General features: G+C 35.9%; 1 protein-coding gene across 1 annotated transcript; it reads right to left on the bottom strand.

The window, feature by feature from the left end:
- Positions 1–7,047: 7,047 nt before the first annotated feature.
- LOC107563471 (lysophosphatidylcholine acyltransferase 2-like) lies at positions 7,048–10,683 on the bottom strand. The gene is made up of 7 exons (XM_016248361.1): positions 10,509–10,683; positions 10,279–10,361; positions 10,016–10,141; positions 9,724–9,877; positions 9,417–9,515; positions 9,005–9,146; positions 7,048–7,475 (listed from the first exon to the last, which is right to left on the bottom strand). The coding sequence occupies exons 1-7, from the start codon at positions 10,662–10,664 to the stop codon at positions 7,288–7,290; spliced, it is 948 nt and encodes a 315-aa protein (XP_016103847.1). The 5' UTR covers positions 10,665–10,683; the 3' UTR covers positions 7,048–7,287.
- Positions 10,684–11,334: the final 651 nt, after the last annotated feature.

Genomic DNA, 11,334 nt, shown 5'->3' on the forward strand with positions numbered 1-11,334 from the left:
AATGTTCTCAAAATAACAGCTCAAAATAAAATAGATTTTTTTTTTCATGGAACTTTTTTTTCTTTCCTGAAACGCTTTAGATGAATGTTCGTCTAACGTTTTTAAACGTTAGCCTACTACTTTTTCAGATCGTTCATTCAAAAGTAGGCTAACATTCTCGTAATGTTTGCAAAATTTTAAGATGGAACATTCCCTTAATGTTTTCCCTAATGTTTGCATAAACGAGAAAACAAATGCTTTTGAGCGTTAAGAGATCATTCAGAAATAACGTTTTCATAACTTAATGGCAACGTTAGCAAAACGTTCTTAAAACGTATTTTTTAGCTGATGACGCCCCTTCAAGAACTCTTATCAATTTTTTTTTCTTTTTTGGTTATTTGCTGGTAATATGTAGGGTGACTCCATCAGGTAAAGTGGGCCGTTTAAGTTTGATTGTACTGTGCTCAAAGGGTTTACACTTTCAGAGCATAACAATGGTTCTTAATTAAAGGGACATTATTTCTCTAAATGATAAAATAGTTTTGGTTGATGCAATATGACACTGGTGGGTGTGGCTACCCCTCAAAGGAGGACTGTGTCATGGTGAAAGGTAAAAAAACATTTGACATAAGATTTTTACTTGTAACTTATAAGGTTGCTCACTAAATGTAAACAAACATTATTGTGACAGTTTCTGTTTTATTCAATACTACCATTAACAGGGAATACAATGCAAAGAATACATTTTTTAAAACATTGTTAGTTTTCTTGTAAGGTGTTTAAATATTGCTGGCCCACTTTGGCTGAATGTGTTAGATAAAGTGGGCTCATGGGATTCAGGGATTCTATGTTAAATATGTTGTTAAATATGCTTGTCCGATCATAATAAATCATGTGTTTTTAATTAAGATGCAGAATAATCTTTGATAAATAAGGGATGGCCCACTTTACCTGAAAAGAAATTTGGAGTACATGACCTCAAAATGTTTATTGGTAAATATCTTGCAAATAACACTTTATATAACACTTTATATGAACTGTATTCAAATTGAAATATTATAGCGGGACCTTAAAGTTACCAAAAGTAATAAAGAAAAAGAAAAGAAAAAAAAACATCTAGGAATCACGTTTTACAAACAGTTCACCCTACATAATATACAATAAAGCAATATATAAAGACAGCCTTAGGTTCAGACAATAAACAGTGAGATGAAGCATAAAGGTCAAAGTCAGTCAAATGGCCAAAAGAGTAAACAAGTTTTGAATAGCTTGGAAGTGCCAATATCAAATGTCACATTACTTTTGCATCATGTGCAACCTGGAAATGCCTCAAAAATCAAGCAGAATGTGCGATGTTCCACTCATAACTTGATCTGTCATTGGATGTGCCACAACTTTGTAAGATGCCACTAAATGTTAAAAATCTTCTCTCAAAGTCATGTTTGCATAGAAAAACGTTTGTTTGTCCAAGACTGATCTGGATACAAAGCGCTTGAGGAACAAACCATTGCTGTGGTTACCTTTGCTTATGTCTGTAAGCTAAGCCTAACTAAATCTGGTAATCTACATCTGTACTAAAACATTGTGCAGTGTAAAATAAATAAATACATTTAAAAAAAAAGTGTTGCATTGGGAGTTACTAAAATAAGGTATGTTCATCTGGCCATATATGATTTCAACATGTTGGGCCCCCATGTGGCGAATTGCTCCAATAAAACAGCTTTATGTCATATGAATCATCATCTTATTTAAGTGTTAAAAAATACTGCTCACTTCCCCCCTACAATTAGAAGGGCCAGATTTCCCAAATCCCTCTCTTAATTCACACCCTGTGTAATTTGTCAAGAAGGCATAAAAAATAAACATATTACAGCTATGTTTGATCCATCTCCCATCACTACTACAATTTTTTTTAAAGTCTGTTTTTATTCGCCTTTGAGTTGCCTGTTTCTTCTCTCTTCTTCTACATAGATTCAATTAGTTGTTTTCTAAGAGGCAGTAAAAGCATTGTGTTCCACGTGTAATCTAATTCCACACCCGCTTTAGCCAAAGGCGACGATGTCTATTAGATATGGGCAATCAGTTCATCCCATTAAAGTCAATGAATGTCCCCTTAAAGCTCTCCAGCGTTTCTTTTATGAAACCTTTACAGGCCTGTTTTTGTGCAGTTTTGTACATATTCTGGTTCAGATTAGATAACAAAAGTAAGCAACAGGGTTTTAGAGGCTGATTTATTTGTTCCTTACACATATTCTTCCTCCAAAGGAACTGGAATCTCTAATTTCTATTTCAGGATGTTGCCATATATGTGGGAGAGGGTGATGCTAAAGAAGGTCACCTTTAGAGCAAAGCAACCGTTCCTTGAAGCATAAAGTATATTTGCATATTTTGCATCAGTATTGCAATTAGTCTCCATCTGAGTAAGGACTGGTATTGTCTGCTATATGAGCCACTACAATATCTGAGGGCATCTTGTAATCACACTATAAACACAATCATTGACCTCTGACCTGAAGAGTCAGTTTCACTTTAGAGTGTGAAACCTACCTCATATTGAGAATCACAATCTATCATTTAAACCGACTATTTACATAAAATGGATTTTGCATCGTAAATCTATACACCAGTTCAGGGTACAATTCATTTTATTTAAATGAAACTCAAAGATGATCAACGGTGCCAGGGCTCACAATAAAATGCCACTTATTACACTAAATAAGGACTTTGATGTCAAAACATTAGTATTCTTGAATTCCCCTAATTATGCCGTTTCCAGTTCTGTGACAGATCAATATCACGAATATTATGCATGTTAGGTTATGCATGTCATTTAGGACTGATGAGCTAGGATCACATTGGCCCTTTTTGTTGTATTTACATGTAGTTTGGATATAATCTTGGATCAATAAACCTACTTTTCAGTGTTTTACAAAGCATGAATTGACCATTAAACACATGTACACATTAATTTTCATTCAGCATGAGATCAATCCTAATCCCAATGTTGACGTACATTGCTCTAGTTCACACTACAGTTGTGTTGTAGAAGATCTGTAATTAAATGAGTTGCCAGACTTGTTGACAGTTGTTTTGGGACCTGTTTTTCAGAGTATCAATTAAGTTATGAGTAATATTTTTTTGTTCATTAAGAGTGCAAAGGCATGCATGATAGTTTTAGGCAGAATGAACAATTCACTCACAACTATTCTTGCCTACAAAACCCAGCAGCATACAGCTTTCAATTGCACTAAACATCAGTATTAATTGATCTGTGTCACAACTGTCATGACAGATACACAAGTGAAGAACTTCCTTATATCCAATTTCCTCATCATCAAAAATTGTATTTCTGTCACATTGTGACTCATAGTAACACAGTTTAAAAGCTGTAGCTTTACACAATACGTAATTCTAATACATTTCAAATAAACGCAGCTTTTCTGAACTTTCTATACAGTACATCAAAGAGCTGTGAAGAAATAGGCTATATCACGGTTTCCCTAAAAACATGAAGCAGCAAAATAATTTTCAACTAGTAAGAAATGTTTCTCGAGCACCAAATCAGCAATATTAGAATGATTTCTGAAAGATCATGTGATCACGTAATGCCAGCTAAAAATTCAGCTTTGCACTCACAGGAATAAATTACATTTTAAAATATATTAAAATAGAAAACTGTTTACATCGCAATAATATCACAGTATTACTGTTTTTACTCTAAAAAATATTTTAAACAGTAGTATACGTATTTGAAAAAGTATAAGGGAAGTTTTTTTTTTAGCAAGAATTAATGCCTTGCCACAAGGAATCTACTTAACAATCTCTAGGCCTTAACATCAGTGCATTGTGCACTATATTACATCATCTTTTTATGAGCAACATACTACATGTCATACAAAAACAAAAGCAGGTGTGGTGATGAAATTGAATGTTGTGCTTTGCTTGTCCTGTCTGAGAGAATAGACTTGAGTACATTAGCATGAATTCATCCAGCGGTTGGCGAAAGGTTAATGCATGCATTATATGTGCTCTCACTAAGAGGAACTTTAAGATGCTTCTTTCCAAGGTCAGGGCCTCGTGCTCTGTAGGCATGATGGCTCAAAATGGAAAAAAAAGAAAGCGAGAAGGAAATGAAAGTGATAAAATACAGCGATTTAAAGCCCCATTCGGACATTTTGACAAACAAATTAAAGCTAAGATCTAGGGAGAGAGAAGAAAGAGAAAAGATGCAGTATGCTATACATTTCCTTCTAAGGGAAAAGTATTTGATGTATACATTGTCTACACATACAGTGGGAGTGAAGGGTCTGTGATTTGCAGCTATTTTGCAACCCGTCAATTAACAGTGTAGCCTGTCGGCACTGACCTTTTCAGACGATCCCCTGATCAGCCCCCTCATCTGTTCCAGCACAGACCGCCCAGCCAAAGCCCTAACAGCTAACTCTTGTTTGGTCTTGTGCAAATAAAACCCGATTACTTGGGCTGATTGCCCACAATTTGACTAGGCAGGCTCACCTCAGGCTGAAATAAAAATGAATGCTGCAATATTGTGAGCAAAAGAAGGGAGAAAGAGATTGCGGAAGAAAGATGGACATGGAGACAGCGAGAGATGGAGAGAAAGAAATGGTAACAACAATGTGACTTAATTGATTCCATGCAATCTCATCAATTGTGATTAAATGAATTGAATTGAATGAAATGTCCCCGTCATGTTTGAAAAGGTTAAAACAAATTGACGGTGGAAATCACAGCTGGTTATCACAGCGTGTGGAGCAGCAGGACTTTAATGAAGTGAGTGCAATCCCATCCTTCATCCTGCTGTATCAAGATGAGAGAGAGAGAACATTAGCTGCTCATAAGACATCATCATATCGTCGTCCCTGACCTGCCCTCTGATGATATTATATTGACAAAAGCACTGCAAGTCACTTGCTGAGTACTCTTACTGATTGACTTGGTTTTGATATACTGCAGCTCAGCACACCAGAATGTACATTACAGAAACTGCTTAATGATGAACTTGTTTCTCCTTTACCAACCTCCTTTATAATATTTAAAAGGACAGATATTTCATCCTACGCTGATGGAAAGGCGTTGCAGGCATTGTGTTTGACTATGCTGAATCAAAGTAATTTTAAGGCCCTGTTCTAAATGGTGGTTTGGTGGTCTTGATTTTTGGAGGCAGCAGATTTATCCTTCACTGCCTATACAGTGCACTCAATTCTGTGACAGTTGAGCTAAACATAAATGGTGTCTGAATGTTGCAGTTGGTGGTGAGTTTGTGTGTAAATGTATTTGAAAATGTATTGTTTTTTGAACTTTTGATTTTATTGATGGCAAGAAATTAGAATTGTAGTAGTAATTAAATATACACTTAGTTATCACCAAACCTCTCTCAATTTTGCTATCAAGAGAAAAATTACATCACCACTAAAAATGTGCTAATTAAAAAATTATGCTTCCTCAGAAGCTTGTCCAGTTTTGTGAGATACCTATACGTGCCCAAACGCTGCCTGCAAAGTCATTGCCTGACAGGCCAGCGAGGCAACAAGTCAACTGCCTAAACTTCTGGACACAGAAAGGTTGTCTTGTTTGTCATTTTGAAGAATGGACCCTTTATGACCACTATGTGCCCTAAAAGCCTGCATTGATGTTGACTATACCTGACAGTCTTTGTGACATTATGACATCCAAGTGTGAACTCAGATTGTAGAGGCTTATGCTGCTAATTTGGACAGAGTTGAGTAACACCACAGATGGTGAAACATGACCTTTGACCTCAATTATATGATATTTTATAATCCCTTGTGACCGCAGAGAAGTGACAAAGGGGATTTTTAATTTTATTATTTCTAATTTTGTACACATGCACTATTGTGGATGTACATTTCCATTATTTGCAAATTCACTAAAGGTTTATGCAGACGATCGGCTTTCTGTATAAACTAGGAGTTGCTGTCACCTAGTGGAAGTTTTCAGTATGAAAGTATTTCTTAGCAGGCTGCTAATCAGCAGTTTTTCTTCTGTATCTCCTGATAATTCACAAGAGTGTACAAACTCTTCTAACAAGTGTTCATGCACTCAGACATAAAGGGGACAACAGATACTAGTTAAAATTCAAAGAATATTTTTAATTGCAAAAAAAGCTAACTTTGCTGTGTTAACAAAATCATAATTGCAACCTGCATTGCTAAATAAATACCACTGCAGAGGGATAATTTGGAACCAAGCCCTTTGGTGCATGCTACTGTGGGCGTGTTGTGTTGCCTGTTTGCTCACAAATTGGCCTATTTTCAGTGGATGCAACAGAGTATTAGTCTGAACAAGCAGCAGGGACAGAACGCTAACTCAGCAACATCTCGCCTCAATGGGAATGCAAATAAAAAACAAGATGCAAAGCAAAACCTTTGATTCCAACTCACTTTCTGTACCAACATCCCTGAGCAGAAAAGGGGAAAAAAGGAAGAGAAAGGAAAAAAGAAAAGAAACTTTGTATTTGTATAAGAATCTCTTTTGTAAAATATTCATTTAAAAAAATGTCCACATTTCCATAAAAGACACACAAGCAGATGATCTCCAATGTAATCACAAAATATTTTTTTTCAATTTAGATATTATCAAATAATATATATATATATATTTTAATAATATTTTTAAAATAATAATATTTAAATAATATTTTTTATTTATTATTATTTATTTTTTTATATAATTTTTTTTTTTTATTAGACTTTCTAAAATAAAATGCATAAAAATGGAATTGGAACTACAAGCTTCATGCCTAAAAAGCTCAGGGGTGTTATAACAATACAATTCACTTTTTAGCTGCAGATTAAGACAGTTTGTTCACACTTTATGTTAAGGTCCAATTCTTACGATTAACCAACCATTAACTATGATTTTTGCCTCAATAAACTCCTAATTTGCTGCTTATTAATAGTTAGTAAGGTAGTTGTTAGGTTTGGTATTGGGTAGGATTAGTGATGTAGAATATGGTCATGCAGAATATGTGCTTTAAGTACTAATAAACAGCCAGTATGTTAACAGTAGGCATGCTAATAAGCTACTAGTTAATAGTGAGAAATGGTCCCTGTTCTAAAGTGTTACCAAAATGTTTTAGCATGCCTGTAAGCATTAACATTGATCTGAAACCCTTTAAATAAACCACTGAATAGTTTATGAAATACTTGGTGGTGTAAACAGAAAACTGCTGATAGGGCATACGCATGTGTACAAAATCCCTCCACCCAAGCTTAAGGCAGGTGTTCAAATGACGTGGCAGAATATGAACCTTATGGCTGCATGCTGTCAGTCATCTTTCTTATCAGAGGTACTGTCCTCTTGGTGGTTATTATGAGAGGCAGTACAGCACTGAGACAAACTGGCATCAAAATCTAGTTCCTCCCCCTGGAGACCCTGGTAACGCTGTAGCTCAATGTAGGTGGTGAAGAGCTTGGCATACTCCGGGTGGGTGAGAGCGAAGGAACAAAACTCATCTGAGAGACAAATAGAGAAAGGAAAGTTACAACAGATTTATACTTTTGATACTCAAAAAGAAACCACACTAATCAAGTAAGTGTGGCGGGCATTAATGAATGAATAACTTAATATGAATATGCTATGGTAAATAGCATATGTACAACAGACACTGTGTCAAAACATCCTTGATTTAATTTGGCATGCAGCTGAAATCAACTCACACTTCATGACAACTTTCTGCAAGTATTAAAAAAGACCAGTCCCAGTCATGATTCAACCTTGACAACTGATAGATTAGACAAACAACAACAAGCCTTCACTCGAAAGTGTTCATGAGTCCACACACAAATATTTTCCAAGGCGTTTACATACACAGCATGGAATCATGTGCTGCTAACCATGATACTTTCATTTGCAGAAAAAGCCTTGGGCCCTGGGGTGATGCTTTTTAAATACCTTAAATTATTGTGGAAACTTCTGTTGAAAAACCTATATTGAAAAAAACAGCATTCAGACTAAGAAATCTGCTAGTTCCTGCTTGCTGAATGCATGCAACAGACAGCCCAAAGTCAAGGTTCAGTTAAATCATGACATGAAATGATCTGTATTAAGGGATTTGGACTGTAATACTCCCTAGATTTTCAAGTCAAGTCAAATCCATGTTTGAAAAGCAGCTTCACAGGAAAATATTGCTGTAATATCTGTAATGTCTTACATTTTGTAGAGTCCTCACTGAGCAGTTGTATTTAAATATTTATTGGAACAATTATGCCTAAATATATTTTCAAATCAATAAGATTAGTTTAGTAAAGATGATGTTAGTATAATGCAATTTAGCATTGAGTAATTTGCTTAATACAACCTATACAAGTTAACATTGCCAGTGTTAGGCCGGTGTGTAGTTCAGTTCAGTCTTACAAGCAACAATTGGGTTTCACAACTTTCACAATAACTAAATTGAAAAACTAGACAACCACATTCCTGTGAATTGTGTTTCTATGTACAAATCTAAAAAAACATACCAAATGGATATAAAATATATCTATCATGACACAGAACACTTGGTTATAATAGTAGCAGTTCTAATAGTGTTATTTGTTTGCTAAATTTCATACACCATGGTTGAAAAAAACGAAGGGTCCCACTTTATATTAGGTGGCCTTAACTACTATGTACTTGCATCAAAAATTTACTTATTGTATACACCTTTTCTGCTATTGAGGTGGGATATGGGTAACGTTAGGGACAGGTTTGGTGGTTTGGGTAGGTTTAAGGGTGGGTTAAGGTGAAAGGAATGGGCCAACAGTGTAATTACAGAGAAATCAATTACAAATGTAATTACATGCAGATATTTTTTCAAATGTAAAAACATGTATGTGCACAATATGTGCACTGTACCAAATGATTCATTTAAATGTAAGTACATAGTAGTTAAGGCCACCTAATAAAAAGTGGGAATAAAAGAAGTATTCTCTGAATGATAGCACTATTAATATGACTGACAGTTTTATCACTGTGGTAGTTGCTATACAGTTGGCATACACACCATAAGTTATGTGTCCTGATCCATCTGCATCAATTTCTCTGAAAAGGCTGTGGACGTCAAGATCACACACCCCAAGAGCAGAACGCAGCAAACCACTAAACTCCTCTTGTGTGATACAGTTGTCCTCATCAATGTCAAACAGCTGTAGAAAGAATTCACAGACACATGATACACATGACCATTTTTTGACAATAAATCACACAATAGTACTCCCACATAGTAATGTTCTACTGTTGACTTTCTTTTTGTCAAGTTCGAGATTTTTTTTTGTAAACCACCTCAAGGTGTTAACAACCAATGGCACTAACCACACCACAAAATGTTTTCTTTTAATCTTTGCACAATCACATTTTGAGATTTCATTGTGATATTTATTTCACATTAACATCAGTGCTACCTGTGATATCATTACCTTAAAAACAGTCTGAATGACTTCCTCATTATTAGCTGGGCGGCACAAAACTGTGACACCAATGACATACTCTCTGAAATCAATGGTGCCATCGCCATTCTACAAAGAGAAAACATATGCTTCAAACAGGCCACACTGTGAATAAAATATAATGCCGTTAGAGTCATCCAGTACCATAGATTTACTGTAGATTTGTTGTTTTGGAAACATTACCAAATGCAGTTATCTGAGAGCATTTTATACATTAGCTTCTGTTCTGGATCTAAGTGACGCTCTTTTCCATGCGGTTACTTATAGACAAACTCACCCTGTCAAACAGAGCGAAGAGCTCCTGTAGAGCTGGGCTGACAGGCAGTTTGAGAAAGCCAGCAAACTCCTCAATTGTGATCCTGCCGCCTTTGCAAGAACAGGCTATGTTGGCAAAACTCTCCAATTCCTTCTTTACATTGTCCCATTTTAATCTGGAGTTACAACAGAAACAAAGATTTTAAGCTTAAACTACAAGAAGCTTAAATTGTGTGTCATGTGGGATACCAGCCTCAAAATGTTTACTAATAACAAAGATATGTATTTTAAAAAATATATATATACAGTCATACTCCAATTTCCTGCTAATCTTGGTAAACTCCACAAGACCTGCCTCCATAGGCAGGGTCAGTTCTCCAGCTGCAATCATCAGACGACAATCTTCGTAGGTGTGGTCTGTGACCGGCAGGCCCAGAGACCTAGTGACAGAGTGAGAAATTGTGATTTTGTGAAATTGTGACGACCATTAACACTGAAATATTGTATTGTGTACACATCGTAAATATCCAATAAATATAAAGGCACAGAAGAATAAATAGCAACAAGGCGCGCTTACTCAGCCATCACAGCTCTCACTGACTGAGCAAACTTGATAGGACACTTTTTCTCCATCTCAGTAGGAATTCGAGGGGGCAGAAACTAAAACACAAATGCAATACATATACTTTACTTTTTGGAGATTAGCTATATAGTATGTGGGATTAGGTTTGTCATTCATGTTTCTTCATTAAAGGTGCAAAAATGCTGAGCATATTATCATGAAATACACAAATGTTTCTCACAGACCTCAACCTCCACTGTAGTATAGAGCTGACAGAGTGTGAGCAGCAGTAGTCTGGCCCTAAAACAGGAACTGGTGGTGAGGATCCAAACCAACAGCATTTCAGGAAGCATTGCTCTCTTTATATGCATGACTGTGCAACTGCATTTCTTGTATGACATACTACAAAAGGGTCTCAAAACCAAGCTTATCTAAGAAAGCGATCTACAACACTAAGCATGCAGAGATGTCTCAACGTGTAAGGAGGAAGATGAGAATTTAGTCAGACCGCATGTCTTATTTTAAATGCCAATAAACCAATGAAAAAATCCTTTTTGGCTCATCAGCAGGGCCGTCACAAGGGGGGTGCGAGGCCCTCAGCAATTTTGTGTGTGTGTGTGTGTGTGTGTGGGGGGGGGGGGGCTATACTAACGAACGCATCTTTAACACGCATCTGATCGATTGTGATGCCGTGCTCACTGACATGCTTGCGCACGAATCACGGTCACGCACCCGCTCATAAGAATTGTAAGATCTACTGCATAATAATAATAATAAAGCAATTAAAAAAGTAAATAAGAATGCTAAAATAAATTTGTAGTTATATATGAAGAGCTCAGATGCAAAAGCCTCTAAGGGCCATCTAAAATTTCAAATGCTCATTTTAGAAGAAAATTTCAAACGACACTTAGAGGCTTTTGCATCTGAACTCTTCATATGAAGTAGTAATCAATTTACACTATTTGAAAATAATATTTTATTTTAAAATGTGCACATTCACTCTTATTCGTATATCTAATAGTCGAAAACGTAAAAATCTCTTGTCACGTTCATTTATAATTTACATGAATC

Source organism: Sinocyclocheilus grahami, unplaced genomic scaffold (genome assembly GCF_001515645.1).
Source record: "Sinocyclocheilus grahami isolate Dianchi unplaced genomic scaffold, SAMN03320097.WGS_v1.1 scaffold876.1, whole genome shotgun sequence".
Taxonomy (NCBI): domain Eukaryota; kingdom Metazoa; phylum Chordata; class Actinopteri; order Cypriniformes; family Cyprinidae; genus Sinocyclocheilus; species Sinocyclocheilus grahami.

Coding starts and splice junctions, on each gene's coding strand:
- LOC107563471 (XM_016248361.1), bottom strand. CDS start 10,664: ATGTCATACAAGAAATGCAGTTGCACAGTCATGCATATAAAGAGAGCA. Junction 9,878..10,015: donor AAGATTAGCAGGAAATTGGA/GTATGACTGTAT, acceptor TTGTAACTCCAG/ATTAAAATGGGACAATGTAA. Junction 7,476..9,004: donor ATCAGGACACATAACTTATG/GTGTGTATGCCA, acceptor TTTGTCTCTCAG/ATGAGTTTTGTTCCTTCGCT.